This window comes from Zophobas morio, unplaced genomic scaffold (assembly GCF_036711695.1).
Source record: "Zophobas morio isolate AGI-343-1 ecotype UQ-CSIRO unplaced genomic scaffold, CSIRO_AGI_Zmor_V1 ptg000021l, whole genome shotgun sequence".
NCBI classification, from domain to species: domain Eukaryota; kingdom Metazoa; phylum Arthropoda; class Insecta; order Coleoptera; family Tenebrionidae; genus Zophobas; species Zophobas morio.
Genome location: NW_026972126.1, coordinates 15567290 through 15593866, shown reverse-complemented (window position 1 = coordinate 15593866; position 26577 = coordinate 15567290). Strand labels below are relative to the sequence as shown.

The following is a 26577-nucleotide window of genomic DNA, read 5'->3' as shown; positions in this document are numbered from 1 at the left end:
TTAGCAGTATCATTGCAACTTATGATGATGCTTCCAGTATGACCAGGTTTAACACAGGCAACATCAAGATTCAATTTAACAGGATCAACTTGACTCAATAAATTCTTTTTTGTAGTAGAAATCGACTGTTTAGTATCTTTTGGTTACAAAATAACAGTGGATTTAGATTTGCTAACAACGTTAATAAGAATCATTTTTTGTTGAACTTTCAGAAGGTAGAGTTTCCTTAACGTGATTTAGAATTTGATTATTATGTTCAATTTTATTTTCGATATGATTTAGACACTTTACAACAGATTCTTTTAAGACACCAATTTTGGAGGTTCCCTCTAAAATAAGACATTCGTTACACAGATAGTGAAAATTTCCGTATTTGAACAAGATTTTAAGGTCACTCTCTTCAATTTTCAGACACTTTGTGTGATCTTTATTACCACAGGCAAAGCACTTTTAAGCCTTGTCGAAGCCCTTAATGTTAATATCGCATATCCGACATTTTGCAAAGTTGGAAAAACTTATCAACAGATAGATAAGTAGCCGCTACGGTATAGAAGAAATACCGAGCGGCTAGATTAGGCAACTGGTAAAAAATGCTAGATGCAAACAAAACTAGATTATAAGTACTGCAACCATACCATAACTCACGTGTGAGAAGTTTTGTTTACAACAATGATTATTATTGGTAATCAACCAGGAACACAGTTCACTGCACGTCCGTCCGCCGGTACACTCACACTTTTATGTTATTTTAAGTGGAAACAACAAAAAACCCCAAATGCTTGGTTGTTGAGATGGCGAAATTATAAATGTGAAAATGGAGTTGTCACACTTTGATGCCAACCTGTGGATTTATCGCAGTGTGAGAGTCAAGGGTAGGAATTTGTTGTAATTTGAAACTGATAAAACAAATATGTAAATTATTATATTATATTTAAAATTAAAACTGTTATTTTTTCTTTTAAACAACAAATTTCGGTACTATGTACTGTGCCAGGACTTCTTTCTTTTTTCTTGATTTTCCAGTGGTCTTGGTCAGTTGGTCTTAGTTCTACCTAATTATTTAGGTTATCCTTAGACCAACTTTTCTTTGTTGTTTTTGGTTTTTCTTTCACTTTTAAGTTGTTTTGAAATATCACGTACTTTCCAAAACTGAACAGATTGTTTGTTCATCTAACCGTCAATTTGATGACATCTTTGTATGTTTTATCAAAAACGTATTTCGCATTTTCTGATAGTTGCGTTTGTTTGTATACAAAAAGATAAATAGCCGCACCCAACAAATCACGGCTATCTTCGCTAGCCTCTCTCAAATATAATCATTGTCAAGGTAGTTTGGTTATCATTACTCTCCTCCGTTAGTATGATTCCTATACTGCAAATTTAACAATCAAATTTATAATTTATTCTGTTAACAGTTTTATTTGCCTTATAGGTAAGTCCTGCAGCAGCTTTGTACACATAACCGTAGTACTATGCGTTGAGCCCAATTACATTTCTGTTGGAAAAATTTCGCCAAAAATCTGACTCAACTAATCAAAAACAACTTAACTAAATTGGACAACTCAGGAACTAGAACAAGTATCCGACAGCCTTACACCTGTTCAATAAATGAAGTTCAGATGGAGGTTAAAAAACGGAATTCGTGGTTCTACGCTTGCTACTTTTAAAGGTACAACACAAATTGCCTAAAAGTTTTTTGAATAAATTAATTTGTAAATAGACATTTTATTGTATGCGATTTTCGATTTTCCGTTTTTTCTTATTTCGATTTTCGAATTTTTTATTCTTTGATTTTTGATTTTTAGATTTTCGAATTTTCGTTCTTGGAATTTTGCGGCTGTGCGTTTTTTCCATATTAAAATTTTCAATTTGTTGCCATTTGCATTTCCTAATTTTTCAACTATCCGATTTTTGACTTAAAATTTTTCAATTTTTACTTTTCAGTTTTTCGATATCCGAATTTTCAATTTTATCTTTGATTTCTCGAGTTTTCGATTTTCGATACTCGAACTTTCAATTTTCGAATTTTAGATTTGTTCATTTTTCGAAGTTGGAATTTTTAGTTTTTTTTATTGTTCGCTTTTTCAACTTATTGATTTTTCAAATTTTTGACTTTCCGCTTTTTGGAACTTTGGTATTTTTAATTTTCGATTTTTCGAATATTTGATTCAAAGAATTTTCGATTTTTCCGTTTTTCGAATTATCGATTTGTCAAATGTTCCATTTTTCGAAATCTCGATGTTCCAATTTTCCTTTATGATTTCTCAATTTTTTCAAATTTTCAGATGTTCAAATTTTCAATTGTTTATTTTTCGATATTTTGATTTTTGCAGCTTTCGATTTTCGATACTCAAATTTTAAATCTTTCTAATTTTCGATTTTTAATTTTTCGAATTTTCAATCTTTATACTTTTCGATTTTTTAATTTTTTTTTTACTTTATTGAAAATATTTCTTTTTTCTGAATTTTCGGTCTTCCGTTTTTTCGAATTCATCGATTTTCCGATATCCGAATTTCAATTTGTTTCCTTTTGGTTTTCTAGATTTTCCAATTTTTCAATTCTTCGATTTTTAGATCATATTCAAGTATTCAATTTTTTATTTCTCGAATTTTCGATTTTTCAATTTACACATTCTGCAGTTTATGGACTTTTCTATTTATCAAATTTTCAATCTATTCTTCAATTTTTCGATTTTTTGATTTCTCGAGTTCTCGATTTTTTTTTTTTTTTTTGACTTCACTGAGAATATTTATTTCTTTTGTCTGATTTTCCGGTGTTTCGTTTTTTCGAATTCATCGAATTTCCGATTTTAGGTGATATTCAAATTTTCTATTTTTTGCTTTTCGATATTTAAATTTTTAGAACTTTCGATTTTCGTTTCTCGAATTTTAAATCTTTCCAAATTTCGATTTTTGATTTTTAAATTTTCGATTTTTCTTGACCTTATTGAAAATATTTTTTTTCTGATTTTTCGATATCCAAATTTCAATGTTTCCTTTTCGGTTTCTCGATATTTCAAATTTTCAATTCTTCGATTTTTAGATAATATTCAAATTTTCAGTTTGATTTTTAGACTTTTTGATTTTCGATTCACGAATTTCAAATCTGTCTAATTTTGGATTTTTCGAATTTTCGATTTTTCAATTTACACATTCTTCAGTTTTTAGACTTTTTTATTTACCAAATTTTCAATCCAGTCTTCGTTTTTCAATTTTTTTTACTTTTCGATTATTTGATTTCTCGAGTTCTCGTTTTTCGAATTTTGGATTTCCCGACATCAAAATTTCTAATCTTCTTACTTTTCGATATTTCAATTTTCGACTTATTTTGACTTTATTGAAAATATTTCTTTTTTCTAATTTTTCAGTGTTTCGTCTTTTCGAATTCATCGAATTTCCGATTTTTCGATATCCGAATTTCAATTTGTTTCCTTTCTGGTTTCTCGATTTTTCAATTGTTCAGTTCTTCGATTTTTAGATGATATTCAAATTTTCAATTTTTTACTTTTCGATATTTTGATTTTTAGAGCTTTCGATTTTCGATTCTCGATTATTAAATCTTCCTAATTTTCGATTTTTGATTTTTCGAATTTTCGATTTCCCGACATCAGAATTTTCAATCTTTTTACTTTTCGATTTTTCAATTTTCGATTTTTTTTACCTTATTGAAAATATTTCTATTTTTCTGATTTTTCGATATTCGAATTTCAATTTGTTTCCTTTTTGGTTTCTTGATTTTTCAAATTTTTAATTCTTAGATTTGACATGATATATGTACAAATTTTCAATTTTTAACTTTTCCATATTTTGATTTTGTAGAGCTTTCGATTTTCGATCTTTTTTTATCGAAAATGTCTTTGATTTTTCGGTCTTTCGCTTTTTCGAACTCATCGAATTTCCAATTTTTCGATATCCGAATTTCATTCGTTTCTTTTCGGGTTTCTCGATTTTTCAAGTCTTCGATTTTTACAAGATACTAGCGGAACCCGGCAGACGTTGTCCTGCTTGTGTATATATTTACTTTGTATATATGTGGATATAAATGTATGGTCTGGAGCGCAGAATGCGTTGTAGAAAACTGAATAATAAGATAACTCATATTGATGCTATTCCATTTATTTTCATTAGTATACACAATGTACACATTTTTGTATTAGTAATTCACGTGAATGAACAAAATTTTTGACTATTGTATGCGCTATATATGCTAGTCCAAAAGGTATAAGGTTATATGACCATTATAAAAGTAGTTGACCGCAAATAAGTACCCCCTTTGTGTGGTTCGCACTAAGCTTACCCGGTTGGCAATAAATCGTCTTCTCAACATTTCTTGCTCATATTTAACAGGGCCGGCTTTCAAAGCGAGTGGTGATTTCGGAACCCTCAGCGGCTGCAGGTAGTAAAGAAATAATGGAGTGGTGGATTTACATATTTAGTGAAAGCCGTCCCTGAACGAAACCACAACAGCCGGTCGAGCTCCATTGGACACGTTATTTACGACCCTAAAACCTTTTCTATTGTAAACAACTTAACTTCGACACAATGGGATAATTTTATGATGGCCATATAACCTTATAGCTTTTGGTCCACTATAACTGAAACAACTTGAACACATTTTAATCAATACTAACATCTATCGTAACGCTAGTGGGTAAACAATATTTTTGGTTTTTCGATTTGGTGTATAGACGTACAGAGTTTTTGGAATTCCTACTCTGGAGCAAGCAACATACAGTTGACCATGCGAAAAACATGGATTTCCTAAATTTAATCCGGCAACGCGCAGAGACTGCCCTTGGGCTTTGTTGATTGCCATCGCGAAAGCAAGACGCACAGGAAACTGTAGTCGTTTGAATGTAAAGGGCAAATCAGTAGGAACCATTGGAATGCGCGGAATCAGTTTAATTTTTTGGATGGCATTTTCAATAATCTCTAGTAATTCACTCTTTGTTATTACTGAGGATTGTAGACAGTGAACATCACTAATGATTTTATTTTGCGGTCAATACGATTTTTGTTGTAATACCAACGAAAACAATGCTGTCATTGGTGCCGCCATATATCTAATACTTGCTAACTCTTCAGAAGTAACATAGAAACGGTGTTCACGGACAAAGGGAGACGGAAGATATTGTTTTGTGTCTAGAAAAGTACCGAGGATCTGTGCGCACGTACACAAAATAGAAGCGAACGTATGAAATGTCAAAACACATCTAGTCACGTTATCGACTAAAAATCAAGCAAGTACGAGTATATGAGCAGTACTGTTTGGTACTATAGAGAGACAAAGAGGTCCGATATATTGCTTTGCCGTTGTGTTTTCGGACTCTTTTGAGGCCTGATAGCAATATAGTAGTATTCGATATATGGGTGCCGCTGATTCTCTAAGTTCATAATACTTTAACAGAGAGGCTGATGTGCTGCAGTGCCATCTAGTGGCAAGTTACAGCAAAATCGATAACGCGAAAATATTCTCCATGGTCAAATACCAACGTATATCAATTTTCATGAGGATCGGTTGATTGGTACAGAAGTTGATGTGTTGCAGCGCCATCTAGTGGCGAGTTACAGCAAAATGGATAGGGTGAAAATATTCTCCATAGTCAAATGCCAACGTGTACCAATTTTCATGAGGATCGGTTGATTGGTACAGAAGTTGATGTGTTGCAGCGCCATCTAGTGGCGAGTTACAGCAAAATGGATAGGGCGAAAATATTCTCCATAGTTAAATGCCAACGTGTACCAATTTTTATCAGAATCGGTTGAACGGTGTAGAAGTTGATGTGCTGTAGCGCCATCTAATGGCTAGTTACAGCAAAGCGGATACCACAAAAACCTTCTCCATGAAAAACCACTTACATGTGCCAAATTTCATGGTGATCGGTCAAACGATTTCGGAGTCTATCGATCACAGATATATATATATACCAACATCCATTTTTATATATTAGATTCAAATTTTCAATTTTTTACTTTTCGATATTTCGATTTTTGGAGCTTTCAATTTTGGATAATCTTTCTAATTTTCGATTTTTGATTTTTCAAATTTTCGATTTTTCAATTTAAATATTCTTCAGACTTTTCTATTTATCAAATTTTCAATTTATTCTTCCGTTTTTAGATTTTTCAATTTTTCGATTTCTCGATTTTTCATTTTTCTCATTTTTCGTCCTATCGTTTTTTCGAATTCATCGAATTTACGATTTTTCGATATCCGAATTTCAATTTGCTTCCTCTCTGGTTTCTCGATTTTTCAATTGTTCAGTTCTTCGATTTTTAGATGATATTCAAATTTTCAATCTTTTACTTTTCGATATTTTGATTTTTAGATTTTTCGAATTTTCGACTTTTCAATTTACACATTCTTCTGTTTTTAGATTTTTCTATTTCTCAAATTTTCAATCCATTCTTCAGTTTTTCGATTTTTCAATTTTTATACTTTTCGATTTTTTGATTTGTCGAGTTCTCGATTTTTCGAATTTTCGATTTTCCCACATCAGAATTCTGAATCTTTTTACTTTTAGATTTTTCAATTTTCGTTTTTTTTATTTCGTTGAAAATTTTTCTCTTTTCAATTTTCAAGCTCTCCATTTTTCGATTTTTATACTACGATTTTTCGGAGTTCTTATTTACGCCAGTGGTTTTTGCTTTATCGGGGTTATTACAAAACAAAAATATTGAATCAAACTTTATAATTTTTCAAAAAAGCGGGATATATTGGTTTTACTTCAAGGCCAAGGGAAGTTCTGTAAAAATAACCTTCTACCATTTTTTTTTGTTTTTCTTTCACTTTTGACTTCTTTTGACATATCGTGCAGCCATTTGTTCATCTAAGTAATCGTCAATTTGTTGACATAAAGATTTAAAAAAAATGTACCAAAACCAAACAAAACCGCATCAGGTCACGCTTCTGAGGATGAGATAATTTTCATTGAAAGCTCTCCACGTTCTTATTTAAAAATCGTAAAAACCGCGATCTAATCCATTTGTATGTTTTACCAAAAATGGATTTAAAAGATAGTTTTGTTTGCATACAAGAAGATAAAAAACCGCACCCGACAAATCACGGATATCTTGAACCCTGGCAGTACCATTGGAAAGTCCACTTCCAGTGTGTATAAATTAACGTCTACGAACATCATGGTCTTTAAAAGAGTGGTTTTATTATCACTACTCTCTTCCGTAAGTATGATTCTTCAGTCTGTGAATTTAACAATCAAACTTATCATTTATTCTATTCGCAGTCTGTGTGCGTTATAGGTAAGTCTTACATCAGCTTTGTTCATTGTCAGTCTAAATTTCCTCAAATATTTCACCCAACAAGGCTGGACTGACCCCGAAATTAGGCTAGTGAAACAAGTATGTCGTGAACCCCTAGTTAAAAAAGTACCGTTCACATCGTTAATAAGAGAAGGAAAAGGTGGTACTACGATTGCTACTTTTAAAGGTACGACATAAATCGCTTAAGACGTTTCTGAATAAGTTAATTTATAGACAGACGCTTCATTATAAACGACAGCACAATGTTTGATTGTGACGGCAAGATTTCCATAAGTGATGGTTCCTGCTCTGGTACTCTTCGCAAAGCCGAGTTTAGCAACAATGAGTTTTGTTATGTTGTCAACAAAGGCACCCCTATCAACGGCGAGTACTGCATCTGCAATGGTCGTCATGTATTTCGTTATATCGATGGCAGCCCCAAATGTGTTGGTAAATGCCGGGTTATGTACATTGCGAAGAATGATTATACTGAAAGGTGCGGAGGGAACGGATATCCTGTTACTTATAAATACTTTACGAATCATATAGAAGACGATAAGCGTGTACATTGCTCTGATTCTAAACCCTATGTCTGTACATACACAGAAAATCAAGATACCGAAGTTGTCTATCCAGGAGATCAAGTTACCGAAACTACTGACTCGCAACATCAAACTACTGAAGTTGTTGATTCAAAACACCAAGATACCGAAGTTGTCGACTCAGAACATCAAGCTACCGAAGCTGTCGACTCAGAACATCAAACTACCGAAGTTGTCGTCTCCGAACATCAAGATACTCAAGTTGTCTATTCAGAAGATCACGTTACCGAAATTGTCGTCTTGCAACATCAAACTACAGAAGTTGTCGACTCAGAACATCACGTTACCGAAATTATCGTCTTGCAACATCAAACTACTGAAGTTGCTGATTCAAAACATCAAGTTACCGAAGCTGTCGACCTAGAACATCAAACTACCAAAGTTGTCGACTCAGGACATCACGTTGTCTACCCTGTAGGGTCAACTGTTCATGTACTATCGTTCTTATTGTCACCGCTGGCGGTTCATATGCTTTTTTTTGAAAGCCACATTTATCTAAATTTTGATTACTTTTAAAATATGCTTTTAGTTATTGTAATGTACGTAAATAACTGTAATAAATATGACTGTGCTGACACCAAGTTTAAAAAATTGCAAGTTTCGTGAGTACTTCTTCTTTCTTGAATTTGAAAATGACGGTGATGATACAGATTTTCATAGCGAAATAATGGAAATGGAGTGAATTGTAGCTTGTCGAGGGCTGATATTTTTACGCATTTTTCGTTCTAAATTTACCAAGGTAGTATGTGAAAAACTACCTGACGTTACAACAAAATTACTATAATTTTAGTTAGATCATCCACGTTGTTACTTTGCACCAAATTTTGAGCATTTTCGTTTTTTTTTTTTGTAACTCTGCATGGACCTGGAGAAGGCGTATAGTAACGTTCTTATTAATAAGCGTTTGGAAGTACTTAGTAAAAGCAAATAAAGAGCACTTACGTAAGCATTAGTGATAGCTATACAGATAAATCATTCAATTTAAGCCCGGAAAAATGTTTCAGAAGAGCTAAACCCATCAACGCACTACAGCAAGGTTGTTGCCTTTTACCAACCCTTTTAGTAATCTTAGAAAAGTGAAAAAAGAAGTTGGAAGATATGGAAATAGGCTGTTCACAAAGGTCGAAATTTCCATTTCTAAGAAGAGTGGGCGAGCAGAACGAACTGATGTTGGAGAATTAAGGGGGAACGCTAGACGAGAGACAAGTTTGAATTGGGCGCCATTTGTTGCCTTAAACGCAACCAGCAATTCTTCTTTAAATCTACCTGACGCGCTGGGATAGACGACTACCGGACGTGGGTCATAAAAGTATCGTAAGCCGATAATGCAGAATAATGATAATTTATGACAGGCGACCCACAACATCCCTTCAGCACAGAATAATCATTTCTCGTATTCTTTTGACATATTAATTTTAATATTCGAAATAATTATTATATTATTCAAACACAATTTAGACACTGTAGAGCAAACAAGGCTTATCAAGCCCGTCTATTAGTTTATTCGCCTAAATGTATTATTAATACCGTTTTCAAATTACACCAAAATTGAAAAATCGAAAACTTAATAATTGAAAAATTGAAACATTTTAAATGAAAAAAATCGGTAAACCGAAAAATTGAAAAATCTATAAATCGAGAAATTGAACAATCTAAAAATTAAACAATTTAAAAATCGAAGAATTGGAAAACCAAAAAATCTAAACCGAGAACTTGAAAAATCGAATAAACGAGAAATCAAAACATCAAGGAAAACAAAAAAATTAACGGAAAATCTAGAACCTAAAAATTGAAAAATTAAAATACCTATCGAAAAATTGAAAAACCGAGAAATCGAAACATCAAAAAATGGAAAAATTGAAGAACCGAAACATTGCAAAATCGCAGAACTGAAATACTGAAAAACTGAAAAATGGAAGGAAAATTGAAAAATCGAAAAAGTGAAAAAATTCAAAACTGAAATCTTGAAAAACTGAAAAATGGAAAGAAAACTGAAGAATCGGAAAAGTGAAAAAATACACAACTGAAACATTGAAAAATCCAAAAATCGAAAAATTGAAAAATCACAATTGAAGAAAGAATTGAAAAATCATGAATGGGAAAATCAAAAAATCAGTTAATCGAAAAATTTAGAAACGTCAAAAATTGAAAACTGAAAAATAAAGAAATTTTAAAATCGTAAAAGTGAAATATCGTAAAGTAAATAAATTGAAAAACTGAAAATTTTTGAAAAAAAAAATCGTATCAAAAACGAAAATTCAAAAAATTGAGAAATTGAACAATCAAAAAATCAAAACATTGAAATCCCAGTAAGTTGATAAATAGGAAAATTTAAAAAACAAAAATTTTAAAAATCCAAGAATTGAGCAACAAAAAAAATCTAAGCCTGAAAACTCAGAAAATTGAATGATCGAGACCAAAAAATCTAAAATTTAAAAATTCGACAAATTGAAAAATCATGGAAATGAAAAACCGAAAAGTCGAGATAGTGAGAAATCTAAAAACCTAAAACTTTAAAAACTGAAAAATTAAAATATCGAAAAATTTAAAAACCGAGAAAACACAATATCAAAAATTTGAAAAATTGAAGAAACGAAATATTGCAAAATTCCACAGCTGAAATATTGAAAAACCTAAAAATAGAAGGAATATTAAAGAGTCGAAACAGTGAAAAAAACCCAAACTGAAACATTGAAAAATTGAGAAATGGAAAAATGGGAAAATCAAAAAAATTGGTCTAAAGAGTTTAGACAGTACTTACCTCGGTATCGGAAACGTGACGACTGCATGCCTATTATGTTTTTTTTTCACATTAGATTTCAAAGCATTCGGTTTTGTAGTTCCTGATTAAATCAATAAAAGAAATTTTCGCATTCATTAAATTTTTTGAGTCACCCTGTATATCCGAATCCAAAAAATATGAATGGAATGATAAATTACAAGAAGAGACTCATCATATTTTGTAAATTTTAAATAGGATTATACGGCAAACTTTTGAGTTGACGTCATCAATTTTTTGGAGGTGATAAGCAAATATATTTTGACCAAAAATTTATTATGCGCTTTATAACCTTAAAACATTTGCAAAATTTCAAAGCATTGGGTTCTGTAGTTCCTGATTAAATCAATAAAATAAATGTACGCATTCATTAATTTTTGGGGTCATCCTGTATATGCAAATCCAAAAAACATGCATGGAATGATAAATCACAAGAAGAGACTCATCATATTTTATACAATTTAGATAGGATTTATTCAGCAAAATTTTGAGGTCACGTCATCAATTTTTTAGAGGGGATAAGTAAATATATTGTGATTAAAACGGACCTGGTTTAATAACAAAAAAATATTGTTCGTCTATAAAACAAGCTCGTCTTAAACAAAGCATTCGTAAAAAAATTTACGTATGCTGGTCCCGACTGCGATTATGGTTTAAATATTTTTTAGAAAATCCTGTCATGGATGTAGAAACATTTGTGACAGCCAAAGAGGTTTTTTTGAGAAAATTATCTCTGAATTTAGACCAAATTGAAATAGACACTAGACAACAGGCACATTTGGGCAAAAGAAAGAGAAATTAGGGTTACGGCTTCAAATTTTGGACGTATTTACAAACTTAGACCGACTACAGCAATAGCTAAAACTGTGGAGTCTCTGTTTTACAGTACATTTAGAGATAATATAGTCATACATACTATGGACAGCAAAGTGAGGAAAAAGCTGTCAAGTGTTTTGAAATAAATAAAAATATAAAAACTGAACGGTGTGGCTTGTTATTTCAAAACAATTTCCTTACTTGGCTGCTAGTCCAGACAGGGTTCTAGAGGATAGGAGTGCATTAGTCGAAATTAAATGCCCTTCAAAATCGCAAGATTTGTCTCCCGAAGAAGCGGTTAGAAAAAAAATAATCAAATTTTGTACATTGACAGACAGAGAATTGAAACTAAAAAAAAATCATGATTACTACTTTCAAGTCCACGGACAAATGCTTGTAACGGGTATTTCACAAGTTTATTTTGCTGTATGGACACCCAAAGGAATAAATATAGAAATGTATAAAGACGAAGAAATATATGTAAAAAGATGGTAGATAAATTTGCCAGATTTTACTTTGGCGCATTATTGCCCGAAATAATTGATTCAAGAAGAAAGAGGAACCTGCCTTTGTGAGAGATTTTTTTAAAATAAATAAAATTTGTTTCTATTTTTTTATGTACTTTAATAATTTATTAGGAGTACATTTTTCATCACCAAGACTTGCATATTTTTACTATAAATATATTTTGAAAATGATCTCTCGGCAAATGAAAACATATAGGAGTACTTTTTTCGAGTAAACAATGAAGGGAGAAGTTACTGGACGTAGGGCTTTTTTAAAACACCTCCTTTTTGGGATAAGTAGTAGATACACTTATACGTGTTAAACAAAAGCTGTATTTTATATATTTTTTATTATTATTATAATATGTTTATTAGTTTTATTAATTAACAAAGCAAAATATATATTAACAATAATATTACAATGATTTTTTAGTAATCATGTGTATTGAATTCAGGATCCTGAGTGGACTAAAAATATTATAGTTCCCCAGTTTTAATTCGGTTTTATAATAGTACCTCATTGAGTAAAAGTTAATTTTCTTAACAATAGATTACTACTAGGGATGTACCGACTACAGTCGGCCGACTAGTCGGTTTTGTCAAAACCGGTTAAAATTAGTTTAATCGACCGAAAATTGGTGTCAAAGTGTAGATAATCTTCCGCTAGTTACGATTCTGAAATCGCCGTCACGATATATGGTCCAATAAACACGCAAAGCGAATTCAAAATTTCCAAAAATTTTCCAAAAAAGTGGTTAAAATTGGTTAAGTATTGTATAAACTGCCCTAAATTGTGTTATTCATTATTTTTGTACTAAGTTACTACAAAAAATTAAATGTTAAAAATATTCAAAAAAATTTAACACATTTTTTGAAAAAAAAAGAAACTTCAGTTATTCCTTTTATTAAAATAAAACAAGTTTTTAAGGTAGTCAGAGAAATAGAAAAAAAACCCACTGTCTGTTGCATTTATAAACAGTCGGCCGACTGTAGTCGGTACATCTCTAATTACTACGGCCGGTCCTGGCGGCTTGTTATAAAACTGAGTTCCTTGCCATAAATTAGAAAAAACAGCCGAGAACTCTAACAATCAGCTTATGGTAGAGGAGGCGATAAGGGTTTTACCTGGGAAGCCGCTTCCGTAAATTTTAGTAGCGCTCCTATCGGCAAAGTACTGAACTAACTGCTCAAATTCTGTTGAATTGATACCCATTTTTTTCAATAATTGTTAGTTTTTGTTAAAAACTCTGCTAACCAATAGATCATTAATTTTCCTCAGATATTCCTGTTAAAATTATTCGACGTATATTTTGCATTAATTTGTGGTATATTTTGATTTTAATAAACACATTATTATTTAAATAAATTGGACCACTAACAAACATTTAATGACTCTGCGCCCTGTAAAAAGTGATGTTTTATCCATGTGCGAATTTTCAAGCGATTCTATGATGGTTATGACTTAAAAAACTTGAAAAGAAAACATACAATGGTGCTTTTTTTACGATATTTCTCAGCCATATTTTTTTAGTTGATTGAACTGGTCTCTGCGCTCTAGAATATGAAAAAACTGCAGTTTGATGTATGATACATCTATATTAATATCATTTTTTCATACAAAAAACCAAAAAAATGTTATACCTCGTCTAGCGAGTCCCCTTAAAGATGAAATGCTAAATGTGGCATGCGACAATAGTCGTATGCAGAACCCTCATTCATATAAAAACAATGTTTAAGTGAAATTTTAGTGTTTGTTCCTTACATTTGAAATAAACACTTACAAAAAGCCGAATAACTGTTTTAAATAGCGTAAAGTTTTATGCTTTCTAAGAAATGCATACCGTTAACTTGGTCATTGCTACTGAAAACTGAAAGTATCGGCAACAATGTTTATATTTCTGGCATATTTTTTAACCTTTAATTTAATAAAACATAACCTAACGAAAAAAGTTCAGTTCTTATTTTATATTCTGTACTTATAGTTCATTAATCCGCGTTTACTTGTTACCCAAAACACCTACACTTTTGAAAAAAATCCAAACTGCGCAAGAAAAAAACACGTATTTAGTTATTATACTAAATGTAAGTCACATTTCTAAAGACGAAATAGTTTTTCTATTCACCACCTGCTTACTTAATAATCGTTAAAACCGCATTCTGTCTGTCAAAATTTTATCTTTTATCAAAAATGTTGTTGAGTACTAAGAATCGGGGTTGTATCCGCCCTACCACAGGTAGCAAATTCTTACCACCAACGTCTCTGGAACGGTCAGTAACGTGGAAACATTCATCGAATAAACACCAAAACCAACCAACGTCGAGGGAAACAAAGTGGTCAAAAAAGGTTAGTCCTTGTTCTTTCTGATAAGCATACATTGCCTCAATCGTTGTCAAAATGCCTGATAAAGCGGTAACTTGTTTAAGGCTTTTCGGTGATCTGGAGGAGCTTGAGAAATTTGTAAACGAGGTCGGCAACCCTTGAAAATTAAGCATTTTAAAACGTCGCCTGCCAATGCTAGATAGAACTGTTAAAAAAACGATACGAAAATAAACGTTTAATTATCAACAACAGTATAAAAAACATTTTTGATATTCCTTCAGTTCATAAAAACGACTTCAAAACACTGGATTTTGCTAGATCTAATAAATATTAATATCAATATATTAAAATTGCTAGGTTGTCCGATTGAGCAGCGGAGCGATTTAATTCTTTATATCATGTTGTCTAAACTACGAGTAGGCTATCAACTTCAATTTCGGAAGAATCTCTCCAAATTGGAGAAATACCATCCCACGAGGATTTATCAAAATTTATCACTAGCCCGCGAACAAGAAATCAAAAACTTGAAAATATGCACAAATTGTTTCAGGCTGAATCATGAAACCAAAGATTATAGAAGTTCCAATTGTAAAATTTGCAAACAAAGCTGTTAACGAAGTGACATAAATCGAATGCTTAAAAAAAGATATCAAGGTTTTTGGAACGAAAATATGTTAGGGGATTATTGTTGGTGTACTATAAGGGAAAGTACTGTCAATAAAAGAAACGCTAGTGTTAATCATTTTTAATTTTCAGTCATGATGTTTATAATATATACTGAGTGTTGTTTTTATTTGACACCAACCCCTGCAACTTCTTTATTCTTAAAGATAAACCTGTAGTTTTTTGAGCAAATTTGTGTCATTTTAAAAGATCTAAGTATGTGATGCCAACCTTACATTTTTATTATCACAAAATTAATACCCATGTCATTTATTTACGTAAGTGATCTTTTAGTATGATAGAATTTGCTCAAAGAACTATGTGTCAATCTTTAAAAATAAACAAGTTTCAATTTTTAGTTTTTCAATGTTTTAATTTGTCGTTTTTTCAATTCTTCAATTTGCACTTTTTCGATACAGATTTTCGATGTTGCAATTTTTCATTTCTTCAATTTTTCGATTTGCAAATTTCGGTTTCGGTTCTTGGTTTTCTTTATTTTTTCAATTTCGCTGTTTTCAGTGTTATGATTTTTTGATTTTTCTTTTTTTCAAGGTGAAAAGTTTTTCGTTTCTTCAATTTTTGATTAGTAATTTTTCTAGTTTTCATTTTAAGTATGTATCTAATAATTATTATTTTTAAAAATTTTCACTTTGCCAATTTTACGATTTTAGAATTTCTCCATCCCCAAATATTCAACTTTAAAACTTTTTCATTTAATCGACTTTTCAATTTTTCGATTTTCAATTTTTCACCGTCGCTATATTTAATTTTTGGGTTTTTTCAATTCTTCAATTTGTACTTTTTCGATGTTGCAATTTTTCATTTCTTCAATTTTTCGATTTGCAAACTTCGGTTTCGGTTCTTGGTTTTCTTTATTTTTTCAATTTTGCAATTTTCAGTGTTATGATTTTCTAATTTTTCTTTTTTTCAAGGTGAAAAGTTTTTCGTTTCTTCAATTTTCGATTTGTAATTTTTCTAGTTTTCATTTTAAGTATGTATCTAATAATTATTATTTTTAAAAATTTTCACTTTGCCAATTTTACGATTTTAGAATTTCTCCATCCCCAAGTATTCAACTTTAAAACTTTTTCATTTAATCGACTTTTCAATTTTTCGAATTTCAATTTTTCACCGTCGCTATATTTAATTTTTGGGTTTTTTCAATTCTTCAATTTGTACTTGTTCGATGTTGCAATTTTTCATTTCTTCAATTTTTCGATTTGCAAACTTCGGTTTCGGTTCTTGGTTTTCTTTATTTTTTCAATTTTGCAATTTTCAGTGTTATGATTTTCTAATTTTTCTTTTTTTCAAGGTGAAAAGTTTTTCGTTTCTTCAATTTTCGATTTGTAATTTTTCTAGTTTTCATTTTAAGTATGTATCTAATAATTATTATTTTTAAAAATTTTCACTTTGCCAATTTTACGATTTTAGAATTTCTCCATCCCCAAGTATTCAACTTTAAAACTTTTTCATTTAATCGACTTTTCAATTTTTCGAATTTCAATTTTTCACCGTCGCTATATTTAATTTTTGGGTTTTTTCAATTCTTCAATTTGTACTTGTTCGATGTTGCAATTTTTCATTTCTTCAATTTTTCGATTTGCAAATTTCGGTTTCGGTTCTTGGTTTTCTTTATTTTTTCAATTTCGCAGTTTTCAGTGTTATGATTTTCTAATTTTTTTTTTCAAGGTGAAAAATTTTTCGTTTCTTCAATTTTTGATTTGTAATTTTTCTAGTTTTCATTTTAAGTATGTATCTAATAAGTATAATTTTTAAAATTTTTCACTTTGCCAATTTTACGATTTTAGAATTTCTCCATCCCCAAGTATTCAACTTTAAAACTTTTTCATTTAATCGACTTTTCAATTTTTCGAATTTCAATTTTTCACCGTCGCTATATTTAATTTTTGGGTTTTTTCAATTCTTCAATTTGTACTTGTTCGATGTTGCAATTTTTCATTTCTTCAATTTTTCGATTTGCAAACTTCGGTTTCGGTTCTTGGTTTTCTTTATTTTTTCAATTTTGCAATTTTCAGTGTTATGATTTTCTAATTTTTCTTTTTTTCAAGGTGAAAAGCTTTTCGTTTCTTCAATTTTCGATTTGTAATTTTTCTAGTTTTCATTTTAAGTATGTATCTAATAATTATTATTTTTAAAAATTTTCACTTTGCCAATTTTACGATTTTAGAATTTCTCCATCCCCAAGTATTCAACTTTAAAACTTTTTCATTTAATCGACTTTTCAATTTTTCGAATTTCAATTTTTCACCGTCGCTATATTTAATTTTTGGGTTTTTTCAATTCTTCAATTTGTACTTGTTCGATGTTGCAATTTTTCATTTCTTCAATTTTTCGATTTGCAAATTTCGGTTTCGGTTCTTGGTTTTCTTTATTTTTTCAATTTCGCAGTTTTCAGTGTTATGATTTTCTAATTTTTTTTTTCAAGGTGAAAAATTTTTCGTTTCTTCAATTTTTGATTTGTAATTTTTCTAGTTTTCATTTTAAGTATGTATCTAATAAGTATAATTTTTAAAATTTTTCACTTTGCCAATTTTACGATTTTAGAATTTCTCCATCCCCAAGTATTCAACTTTAAAACTTTTTCATTTAATCGACTTTTCAATTTTTCGAATTTCAATTTTTCACCGTCGCTATATTTAATTTTTGGGTTTTTTCAATTCTTCAATTTGTACTTGTTCGATGTTGCAATTTTTCATTTCTTCAATTTTTCGATTTGCAAACTTCGGTTTCGGTTCTTGGTTTTCTTTATTTTTTCAATTTTGCAATTTTCAGTGTTATGATTTTCTAATTTTTCTTTTTTTCAAGGTGAAAAGCTTTTCGTTTCTTCAATTTTCGATTTGTAATTTTTCTAGTTTTCATTTTAAGTATGTATCTAATAATTATTATTTTTAAAAATTTTCACTTTGCCAATTTTACGATTTTAGAATTTCTCCATCCCCAAGTATTCAACTTTAAAACTTTTTCATTTAATCGACTTTTCAATTTTTCGAATTTCAATTTTTCACCGTCGCTATATTTAATTTTTGGGTTTTTTCAATTCTTCAATTTGTACTTGTTCGATGTTGCAATTTTTCATTTCTTCAATTTTTCGATTTGCAAATTTCGGTTTCGGTTCTTGGTTTTCTTTATTTTTTCAATTTCGCAGTTTTCAGTGTTATGATTTTCTAATTTTTTTTTCAAGGTGAAAAATTTTTCGTTTCTTCAATTTTTGATTTGTAATTTTTCTAGTTTTCATTTTAAGTATGTATCTAATAAGTATAATTTTTAAAATTTTTCACTTTGCCAATTTTACGATTTTAGAATTTCTCCATCCCCAAGTATTCAACTTTAAAACTTTTTCATTTAATCGACTTTTCAATTTTTCGAATTTCAATTTTTCACCGTCGCTATATTTAATTTTTGGGTTTTTTCAATTCTTCAATTTGTACTTGTTCGATGTTGCAATTTTTCATTTCTTCAATTTTTCGATTTGCAAACTTCGGTTTCGGTTCTTGGTTTTCTTTATTTTTTCAATTTTGCAATTTTCAGTGTTATGATTTTCTAATTTTTCTTTTTTTCAAGGTGAAAAGTTTTTCGTTTCTTCAATTTTCGATTTGTAATTTTTCTAGTTTTCATTTTAAGTATGTATCTAATAATTATTATTTTTAAAAATTTTCACTTTGCCAATTTTACGATTTTAGAATTTCTCCATCCCCAAGTATTCAACTTTAAAACTTTTTCATTTAATCGACTTTTCAGTTTTTCGAATTTCAATTTTTCACCGTCGCTATATTTAATTTTTGGGTTTTTTCAATTCTTCAATTTGTACTTGTTCGATGTTGCAATTTTTCATTTCTTCAATTTTTCGATTTGCAAATTTCGGTTTCGGTTCTTGGTTTTCTTTATTTTTTCAATTTCGCAGTTTTCAGTGTTATGATTTTCTAATTTTTTTTTTCAAGGTGAAAAATTTTTCGTTTCTTCAATTTTTGATTTGTAATTTTTCTAGTTTTCATTTTAAGTATGTATCTAATAAGTATAATTTTTAAAATTTTTCACTTTGCCAATTTTACGATTTTAGAATTTCTCCATCTCCAAATATTCAACTTTAAGACTTTTTCATTTAATCGATTTTTCAATTTTTCACTGTCGCTATATTTAATTTTTTGTTTTTTTTCAATTCTTCAATTTGCACTTTTTCGATGTTGCAATTTTTCATTTCTTCAATTTTTCGATTTGCAAATTTCGGTTTCGGTTCTTGGTTTTCTTTATTTTTTCAATTTCGCAGTTTTCAGTGTTGATTTTCTAATTTTTCCTTTTTTCAAGGTGAAAAATTTTTTGTTTCCTCAATTTTTGATTTGTAATTTTTCTAGTTTTCATTTTAAGTATGTATCTAATAATTATAATTTTTAAAATTTTTCACTTTGCCAATTTTACGATTTTAGAATTTTTCCATCTCCAGTATTCAACTTTAAAACTTTTTCATTTAATCGATTTTTCAATTTTTCGATTTTCAATTTTTCACCGTCGCTGTATTTAATTTTTCAGTTTTTCGATATTTCAGTATTGCAGTTTTACGTCTTTACAATTTTATTTTCATTTTTCAATTTTTAGTTTTTCAGTGTTTCGATTTTTCGTTTCCTCGGCTCTTCGATTCGCAATTTTTCGATTTTCCGCTTTTTTGATTTTGCAGTTTTTTCGGTTTTTTATTTTTGTCAATTTTTTCAGATTTTTAGTTTTTCGAGTTTTTAATTTGTCAATTTTTCAGCTTTTCGAATAAAAAATGGAATCATGGCAAAATTGTAAAATGAAAAATCAAAAAGTGAAAAAGTATAAAGTTAAAACTTTGAAAAACCTAAAAACTGGAAGTGAAGAACTTGAAAAATAGAGGAAATAAAAAATTGAAAAAACGAAATATAGAATCAAAATATTGACAATTAAAGTAATCGGAAAACCGAGAAATCCAAAAATTGCAAAATTGAATCATTTAAACGACCGTGGAACAGTTTTTGCGAAAATTTGAACGTTTAGCGAAAAAACTGATATCGGATTCGTACACTACAAGTAGAGGAGTATATTTTTGCATAACCTTAAAATTATTTCAAAATACAATTCAATGAAATGACGTCATAAAATTGTTGGTGGAGATGGTTATCCAAATTTTGGGTAGCATTTAGCCATCTACATGATATTTATAATATAAAGGAAACGGGAGACTACTTTTTTCGTACTGTAGGAATCATGAAACGTTGAGAAAACATAAAAGTGGCATTTCGTCCGATGGACTCGATCGTCTCTGTGCATAAAATGTTTTTTTCGGGTGGTTTGTAGTACCGGCAATCACGCTACCAGTTGAAGTTACAACATCCACCCTCTTACGGTGGTCCAGACCAATATTCATTACGACGTCCCTAATAAGAGTTCACTGTTACTTGATGCGGTCTGGTGCGAAAGGACAACATCTGTTGCCACAAAAGTGGCAATAGAAGATTTTAAGGCAACTAAATATAACTAGAGGGTAGTTGGACGACAATAGACTCGTTATGCTCAACTGTTGTGTCGAAATTCTGAGTAGTACCGCCGTAACAATCGTTAAAACCGTAGTCTCATCCATTTAAAATTTTTATAAAAAATGTATTTCAGATTTTCTGACATTCAAGTTTGTTTGACAAACTCATCGGTATCTTGAACCGACCTTCGCCGTGAGAAGTCCACTTCCGATACCCATAAATTCAACATCCACAGGCCACTCCACTCACTGAAACATCATGGGGTCCAGAAAGACGCTTTCGTTGTCATTATTCTCTTCCGTAAGTATGAACCTTCATACATTTCAACAATCAAACTTATAATTTATTTTGTTCACAGTTTGTGTGCCTTATAGGTAAGTCTTGCAGCGGCTGTGTGCTGTGTCCACATAACATAACGTAAACTTATTGTAGTACTATGCGCTGACCGCAATAACGGGTCCGACCCTAATTACTGGGAAATCTTCGCCAAAAACGTGACCCAACAAGCCACAAACAATTTAGGTAGCTTGGATGACTCAGGAACTAGAATAACGCAACAAGCGCACGACAGCTTTAGACCAGTTCGAGAAATGCAGTCAAAATTGGGCTTAAAAAACGGAAATGGTGGTTCTAAGCTTGCCATTTTCAGAGGTACGACACAAATCGCTTAAAACTTTTCTGAATAAATAAATTTGTAGATAGACGTTTCGTTATAGATGACGGCATGTTTGAGTGTTATGGCAACATTTCCATTAGAGACGGTTCCTGTTCTGGTAGTCTCCGCAAATTTAGGTTTAAAGACAAGAAGGAATATTTTTGTCGTCTTCCAATACAAGTGACTGTCAACAACTGGTACTGCATTTCCAATAGTCCTGTTAATTTGTATTTTAGCGAAGCTTATTATCAATGTATCAGCGTTGATAAAGGAATGGTTTTGTGGATTATGAAGAAGGGGTATTCGGTTTTCTGCGGAAGGAGACGACCATAGTGCTGACGTACATTGTTCTAATACTAAACCCTGTGTTTGTACATTGACAGAACATCGCATCAAGATACTGAAGTAGAATAGGTTTTTATTTATTTATTATGATTTTGCATTCTGTACTGTATGTAAACAACTGTAATAAATAGCAGGACTGTGTAATTTTTCTTTTTTTTTTCCAGTGGTCTTGGTCAGTTGGTCTTCGTTAATTATTTAGGTTATCTTTAGACCAATTTTTATTTGTTATTTTTGGTTTTTCTTTCTCTTTTGAGTTGTTTTCACATATCACGTAATTTTCAAAACTGAACCGATTGCTGTGGAATTCTGGAAGTTCTTTTAGACGAACGTGTAGCTATTTAAAACAATAACCAAAATTTGTTTGTTCATCTAACCGTCAATTTGATGACATCTTTGTATGTTTTATAAAAAACGTATTTCACATTTTCTGATTGTTGCGTTTGTTTGCATACAAAAAGATAAAAAGCCGCACCCAACAAATCACGGCTATCTTCGCTAGCCTCTCTCAAATACATCATTGTCAAGGTACTTTGTTTATAATTACTCTCCTCCGTAAGTATGATTCCTATATTGCAAATTTAACAATTAAACTTATAATTTATTCTGTTCACAGTTTATGTACCTTATAGGGAAGTCCTGCAGAAGCTTTGTCCACATAACCGTAAACTAATTGCAGTACTATGCGTTGACCCCAATTACACTTCTGCCCACAATTACTGGGAAAACTTCGTCAAAAACCTGACCCATAACTTAGAATCTAGAATCCTTCAACAATTATACGACAGCCTTATACCTGTTCAAGAAATGAAATTCAGATTGAGGTTAAAAAACCTAATTCGTGGTTCTACGCTTCCTATTTTTAAAGATACAAGACAAATTGCTTAAAAGTTTTTTGAATAAATTAATTTGTGGGTAGATGCTTTATTGCACGCGATTTTCGATTTTTCCGCTTTTCAATTTGTTTAATTTCAATTTTAGAATTTTCGATTTTCCGTTCTTTCTATATTTCGATTTTCGAATTTTTTATTCTTGGGTTTTTTGATTTTTAAATTTTCGAATTTCCGTTCTTTCTATTTTTCGGCTATACATTTTTTCCATATTAGAGCTTTCAATGTGTTGCCGTTTGCATTTCTCAATTTTTCAACTTCTGATTTTTGATTTATAAATTTTTCAATTTTTTACTTTTTAATCTTTCGATGTTCTATATTTCAATTTTTTTTTACTTTTCTATCTTTGATTTCTCGAGTATTCGATTTTCGACACTCGAACTTTCAATCTTTCTATTTTTCGAATTTTAGATTTGTTCATTTTTCGAAATTCGCATTTTCAGTTTTTTATTTTTCGCTTTTTGAATTTCCCGATTTTTCAAATTTTTGACTTTCCGCTTTTTGGAATTTTCGTATTTTTAATTTTCGATTTATCGATATTCGAGTTTTCAATTCTTTTAATTTCGAATTCTCGATCTTTCAGATGTTCCATTTTTCCAATTTTCGTGTTTCTGATTTTTCGATTTGTTTCCTTTTTGAATTCTCGATTTTTTCAAATTTTCAATTCTTCGATTTTCAGATACATATTCAAATTCAATTTTTTATTTTTCGAGTTTTTTGATTTTTCGAGTTCTCGATTTTTCGAATTTTTGATTTCCCGGCATCCGAATTTCCAATCTAACTTTTCGATTTTTTTTGACTTTGGTGAAAATACTTCTTTTTTCTAATTTTTCGGTGTTTCGTTTTTTCGAATTCATCGAATTTCCGATTTTTCGATATCCGAATTTCAATTTTTTTCCTTTTTAGTTTCTCCATTTTTCAATTTTTCAATGGGATTTTTAGATATTAAAATTTTCAATTTTTTACTTTTCGATATTTTGATTTTTAGAACTTTCGATTTTCGATTTACACATTCTTCAGTTTTTAGACTTTTCTATTTATTAAATTTTCAATCCATTCTTCAGTTTTTCGATTTTTCAATTTTTTTACGTTTCGATTTTTTGAATTTTGGATTTTCCCAAATCAGAATTTACAATCCTTACACTTTTCGATTTTGTAATTTTCGATTCTTTTTAATTGAAAATGTTTTTTTTATTTTTCGGTCTTTCATTTTTTCTTAAGTCATCGAATTTCCAATTTTTCGATATCCGAATTTCAATTTGTTTCCTTTTCAGTTCCTCGATTTTTCAATTTTTCAATTCCTCGATTTTAGATGATATTCAACTTTTCAATTTTTTACTTTTCGATATTTTGATTTTTTGAGCTTTCGATTTTGGAGGCTCGAATTTTATATCTTTCTAATTTTAGATTTTTGATTTTTCGAATTTTCGATATTCAATTTATACATTCTTCAGTTTTTAGACTTTTCTATTTATGAAATTTTCAATTCATTCTTCCGTTTTTAGATTAATGAAAATATTTCTTTTGTCTGATTTTTCGATATCCGAATTTCAATTTGTTTCCTTTTTGGTTTCTCGATTTTTCAATTTTTCAACTCTTCGATTTTTAGATCATATGTATCCAAATTTTCAGTTTTTTTTTGTTTTTCAATATTTTGATTTTTGGAGCTTTCTATTTTCGATACTCGAATTTTAAATCTTTCTAATTTTCGATTTTTGATTTTTCGAATTTTCGATTTTTCAATTTTCACATTTTTCAGTTTTTAGAATTTTCTGTTCATCAAATTTTCAATCCACTCTTCGGTTTTTCTGATTTTTCAATTTTTTTACTTTTCGAATTTTAGATTTCTCGACATCAGAATTTTCAATTTTCCTACTTTTCAATTTTTTAATTTTCGATTTTTTTTTTGACTTTAGTGAAAATACTTCGTTTTTCTAATTTTTCGGTGTTTCGTTTTTTCGAATTCATCGAATTTCCGATATTTTGATATTCGAATTTCAATTTGTTTCCTTTTTAGTTTCTCGATTTTTCAATTTTTCAATTCTTCGATTATTAAATGATATTCAAATTTTCAATTTTTTTACTTTTCGATATTTTTTTAGAGCCTTCGATTTTCGATTCTCGAAATTTAAATCATTATAACTTTCGATTTTTGATTTTTCGAATTTACGATTTACATATTCTTCAGTTTTTAGACTTTTCTATTTATTAAATTTTCAATCCATTCTTCAGTTTTTCGATTTCTCAATTTTTTTGCGTTCCGATTTTTTGAATTTTCGATTCTCCCAAATCAGAATTTTCAATTTTTTCACTTTTCGATTTTTTTTAATTGAAAATGTTTTTTTTTATTTTTCGGTCTTTCGTTTTTTCGAAGTCATAGAATTTCCAATTTTTCGATATCCGAATTTCAATTTGTTCCTCGATTTTTCAATTTTTCAATTCCTCGATTTTAGATGATATTCAAATTTTCTATTTTTTGCTTTTCGATATTTTGATTTTTAGAGCTTTCGATTTTGGAGACTCGACTTTTAAATTTTTCTAATTTTCGATTTTTGATTTTTCGAATTTTCGATAAATGAATTTATACATTCTTCAGTTTTTAGACTTTTCTATTTATGAAATTTTCAATTCATTCTTCCGGTTTTAGATTTTTCTATTTTTCAATTTTCGTTTTTTTTTTTGACCTTAATAAAAATATTTTTTTTTCTGATTTTTCGATATCCGAATTTCAATTTGTTTCCTTTTTGGTTTCTCGATTTTTCAATTTTTCGATTTTAAGATCATATGTATCCAAATTTTCAGTTTTTTTTTGTTTTTCAATATTTTGATTTTTTGAGCTTTCGATTTTCGATACTCGAATTTTAAATCTTTCTAATTTTCGATTTTTGATGTTTCGAATTTTCGATTTTTCAATTTTTACATTTTTCAGTTTTTAGAATTTTCTGTTCATCAAATTTTCAATCCATTCTTCGGTTTTTCTGATTTTTCAATTTTTTTACTTTTCGAATTTTAGATTTCCCGAATTCAAAATTTTCAATCTTCTTACTTTTCGATTTTTTTTGACTTTGGTGAAAATACTTCTTTTTTCTAATTTTCCGATGTTTCGTTTTTTCGAATTCATCGAATTTCCGACTTTTCGATATCCGAATTTCAATTTGTTTCCTTTCTAGTTTCTCGATTTTTCAATTTTTCAATTCCTCGATTTTAGATGATATTCAAATTTTCTATTTTTTGCTTTCCGATATTTTGATTTTTAGAGCTTTCGATTTTGGAGACTCGAATTTTAATTTTTTTTAAATTTCGAATTTTGATTTTTCGAATTTTCAATATATCAATTTATACATTCTTCAGTTTTTAGACGTTTCTATTTATGAAATTTTCAATTCATTCTTCCGGTTTTAGATTTTTCTATTTTTCAATTTTCGATTTTTTTTGACCTTAATAAAAATATTTCTTTTTTCTGATTTTTCGATATCCGAATTTCAATTTGTTTCCTTTTTGGTTTCTCGATTTTTCAATTTTTCAATTTTTCGATTTTAAGATCATATGTATCCAAATTTTCAGTTTTTTTTTCAATATTTTGATTTTTTGAGCTTTCGATTTTCGATACTCGAATTTTAAAAATCTTTCTAATTTTCGATTTTTGATGCTTCGAATTTTCGATTTTTCAATTTTCACATTTTTCAGTTTTTAGAATTTTCTGTTGATCAAATTTTCAATCCATTCTTCGGTTTTTCTGATTTTTCAATTTTTTTTCTTTTCAAATTTTAGATTTCCCGACATCAGAATTTTCAATCTTCTTACTTTTCGATTTTTTTTGACTTTGGTGAAAATACTTCTTTTTTCTAATTTTTCGATGTTTCGTTTTTTCGAATTCATCGAATTTCCGACTTTTCGATATCCGAATTTCAATTTGTTTCCTTTTTAGTTTCTCGATTTTTCAATTTTTCAGTTCTTCGATTTTTAGATGATATTCAAATTGTCAATTTTTACTTTTCGATATTTTGATTTTTCGAGCCTTCGATTTTCGATTCTCGAATTTTAAATCATTATAACTTTCGATTTTCGATTTTTCGATTTACACATTTTTCAGTTTTTAGACTTTTCTATTTGTTAAATTTTCAATCCATTCTTCAGTTTTTCGATTTCTCAATTTTTTTACGTTCCGATTTTTTGAATTTTCCATTCTCCCAAATCAGAATTTTCAATCCTTTCACTTTTCGATTTTGCAATTTTC

The 26577-nt window shown here is 29.6% G+C and overlaps 3 protein-coding genes across 7 annotated transcripts in view; 2 read left to right on the top strand and 1 right to left on the bottom strand.

Moving 5' to 3' along the window:
• The window catches only part of LOC135132885 (uncharacterized), a 110919-nt gene that overhangs the window by 52836 nt on the left and 31506 nt on the right, over positions 1-26577 (bottom strand). The gene's annotated exons all lie outside the window — the stretch shown is intronic.
• LOC135132223 (uncharacterized) lies at positions 1282-8459 on the top strand. 2 transcript variants are annotated; one of them, XM_064060236.1, is made up of 5 exons: positions 1282-1669; positions 7039-7182; positions 7245-7260; positions 7325-7447; positions 7495-8459. In XM_064060236.1, exons 2-5 carry the CDS (start codon positions 7141-7143, stop codon positions 8376-8378), a joined length of 1065 nt encoding a protein of 354 aa, XP_063916306.1. In that variant the 5' UTR covers positions 1282-1669; positions 7039-7140; the 3' UTR covers positions 8379-8459. The 2 variants fall into 2 exon arrangements, with proteins under 2 accessions (XP_063916306.1, XP_063916307.1); XM_064060237.1 differs by having other exon boundaries at positions 1283-1669; positions 7039-7186.
• On the top strand, positions 20524-21493 carry LOC135132224 (uncharacterized). The gene is made up of 4 exons (XM_064060238.1): positions 20524-20753; positions 20812-20827; positions 20886-21104; positions 21152-21493. The coding sequence occupies exons 1-4, from the start codon at positions 20712-20714 to the stop codon at positions 21439-21441; spliced, it is 567 nt and encodes a 188-aa protein (XP_063916308.1). The 5' UTR covers positions 20524-20711; the 3' UTR covers positions 21442-21493.